The following is a 3,289-nucleotide window of genomic DNA, read 5'->3' as shown; positions in this document are numbered from 1 at the left end:
TTAAATAGATCCTTACCTATCAGAAATAGGTGCTGTGCCATCTCAGGCTATCTTATTTTTTATTTTTCCCCACATTTAATCAACATGCATATGTGTGTTTTGTCAACCCTGTTACGATACACCAATTAATGTTTGAAAATGTTTTAAATGCATATTTACAACGAATCTGATATACTATGAAGGATAAATCCCCCCTTGTTACACTGAGTGTGTTTGTAAAGTGAGATTAGGCTGGAACTAGTCAGACTAGTTCCAGCCTAGTTTGACAAGCATCAACAGATGAAGCCTCTTAGATAAGAGGTGAAACGTCTTCTAAGACAAAACTAAGTCCAGTTGCGTTCGATTAAATTGCTATTGGTGAGGAAAGTATATTTTCATGTACTCGCAAAACCATGCTTTTGTCAACCCTGTTACTGTCAACCCTGTTACACTAGAATGGTAACAGGGTTGACGGTAAAAAATGTTCTCGGCAGCCATAACTAGCCAAGTGGTGAAGGTCATGAGACCACATGGTGTGCATTCATTAGAGGCTTAAATCATGTTATTTATGTACATTAAAAACTTCTAACAAATATCTTTTTAACGTGTCTTTTTGTGGAAACAGGGCTGACACAATAAGCTTGTCCCCCTCTGTCAAACATTATATAACTCTAAGAAAAATCATGAAAAATCATGATTGCTGATTTCACTCCCAGGAAATGATGCAACTTTTGGAGCAGTCCATTATCTCAGAAGGGTGTTTTCATTAAAAGTAACAGGGTTGATGACTACCTGGGGACCCAACTAAATTGATGTTTTTTTTTCAACATTTTACATATATTAAGAATAAAACCCATTCATGAGTAGTGAAAGGACACTTGAGGCTTTATATATAAGTTTATGTTTTTATGATAGTTGGACTTTTTTGGGCCTTAATAGCTAGTAAAAGTAGAACAATCATATTGAGGGACAGGCACCAAAACAACCGGACCAAGACCTTCTTGAAGAGGTGGTCTCGGTCCGGTTACAAACAAACTCTGGTGCGGTTCGTTTGTGGTGAGAACGTGTTCCACCCTCGATCCGAACCAACTGCAGTCACATGACACATTGTTTGGGTTAAACATGAGCATGTTACAGTCCTGGAGNAAGGAAAGTATATTTTCATTTACTCGCAAAACCATACTTTTGTCAACCCTGTTACCGTCAACCCTGTTACGTTAGAACGGTAACAGGGTTGACGGTAACAGTGTTGACAAAAAATGTTCTTGGCAGCCATAACTAGCCATGTGGTGAGGGTCATGAGACCATATGGTGTGCATTCATTAGAGGCTTAAATCATGTTATTTATGTACATTAAAAATTTCTAACAAATATCTTTTTAACGTGTCTTTTTGTGGAAACAGGGCTGGCATAATAAGCTTGTCCCTCTCTGTCAAACATTATATAACTCTAAGAAAAATCATGAAAGGAAGAGGACACTTATTTGTCTTTTCACTACCATGTTCACAAAAGGAAGCTGATTTTACTCCCAGGAAATGATGCAACTTTCGGAGCAGTCCATTATCTCAGAAGGGGTGTTTTCATTAAAAGTAACAGGGTTGACGACTACCTGGGGACCTGACTAAATTGATGTTTGTTTGTTTTTTACAACATTTTACATATATTAAGAATAAAACCCATTCATGAGTAATGAAATGACACTTGAGGCTTATATTTAAGTTTATTTTTTTATGATAGTTTGACTTTTTTGGGCCTTAATAGCTAGTAAAAGTAGAACAATCATATTGAGGGACAGGCCATTTTTACAGTTTTTAAATGATGATTCATACAAAAAGGTGTTTAAAACTCTTTGAAAACAAAATAAATAAAATTTTACATTGTTTTAATGTTGCAAGAGAAATCATGGAAAATAAACTCTAAAATGATTATAGTGTATTTATTGTTTATTGACATTTATAGCACAGTTTTGTTTGAGGCACACAAAATGGCACGTTTTCGTGCCATTTTGTGAACATGAGCCTCTCTCTTTCAAAGCCAGAAACCAGAGAGGTAAGTCTCTTGTTACTTGTGATGTTATGAAGTTCGCAGGTGTGAACACAGCAATCGCACTCAAGTCGGGTGTACACCAAAACAACCGGACCGAGACCTTCTCGAAGAGGTGGTCTCGGTCCGGTTACAAACAAACTCTGGTGCGGTTCGTTTGTGGTGAGAACGTGTTCCGACCTGGATCTGAACCAACTGCAGTCACATGACACATTGTAAACATGAGCTTGTTAGAGTCCTGGAGGATTATTAATGTGCACCTCCTCCTGTACTGCCTTAATATGCACATTCAGCACATCCAATGCATCAAAACATTGTTTTCTAGTTGGAGCCGCGCCTCGTTTTCAAACTGTATGGTTTGACTAAAATGAACAATGACAGCAATATAGTCCACGATGAGCAGCGCTAAAATCAACCTGCATAGTTGTCCCTCCATTGTGACATTAGAAAGTGTCACATTTATCTTGCAAGTGTACTCTTAATAATAATAATAATAATAATACATTAGATTTATATAGCGCTTTTCAGGATACTCAAAGACGCTTTATAAAGAGCAACAGTTTTGTTTAATTCCTGGATTTTTCCCACATGGACATTCTGACCAATCAAGAGCAGCTTTCTCACAGAAGGCATTTGATCTGGTCCGCTTGTAAATGCTGCCGTGAGAACACAAATGAACTCTAGGCAATTATATAACTTTGGTCCAAATCAGGAGCTAATTTAATTACAAATCAAGACAACTCTAGGTCTAAAAGCAGCCTTATGCATAGAAATAACATAGTGTAGCATAGCTCCTCTTTAACTGTGTAAAACTGTCAGTGTCTGCAGGGAAACACAGTATTTCTAAGTGTAGTAGACTGTCAGTCTTTCTGTCTCTTATCTTTGTCGTCCTTTATGCTTGTGTCAAGGAGGAGAATTGACTCCCAGTGATATAAACTCTCAACACTTGGATAACTTAAGAGTGTAAATTAAGCGTTAAGGGCTGTGTGATAATTTTTCTCAACAGGTTGGAGAAATGGCCTCAGATCAAATCACAGTTGCAGCCCTGGGTCGACCTTTCACCCTAGGAATGCTCTATGACGCTCGGAAAGATGAACTGATCCCAGGTAAGTCTTGACTTAGACTACATTCTTATTAAATAATATTTCTAAATGTATCTGCCTACAGGAACTTTGAAATCATTTCATAAAGCAGTACCACTATTTTAACAAATACGATGGTCTGCCTGTGGGCTCTCATAAGGTATTGTGTGATGATAATGATATGT

At 37.5% G+C, this 3,289-nt stretch overlaps 1 protein-coding gene across 1 annotated transcript in view; it reads left to right on the top strand.

The window, feature by feature from the left end:
• The first annotated feature begins 3,027 nt into the window (after positions 1–3,027).
• LOC126385265 (neoverrucotoxin subunit beta-like) overlaps positions 3,028–3,289 on the top strand; it is a 3,520-nt gene continuing 3,258 nt past the window's right edge. The window contains exon 1 of the mRNA XM_050036874.1: positions 3,028–3,128. Within this exon, the coding sequence (XP_049892831.1) occupies positions 3,038–3,128 (91 nt within the window). The 5' untranslated portion in view covers positions 3,028–3,037. The remainder of the gene's footprint in view (positions 3,129–3,289) is intronic.

This window comes from Epinephelus moara, chromosome 23, assembly GCF_006386435.1.
Source record: "Epinephelus moara isolate mb chromosome 23, YSFRI_EMoa_1.0, whole genome shotgun sequence".
Lineage (NCBI taxonomy): Eukaryota > Metazoa > Chordata > Actinopteri > Perciformes > Serranidae > Epinephelus > Epinephelus moara.
The sequence above is the reverse complement of the archived record's forward strand: the minus strand, read 5'-3'. Positions and strand labels throughout refer to the sequence as shown.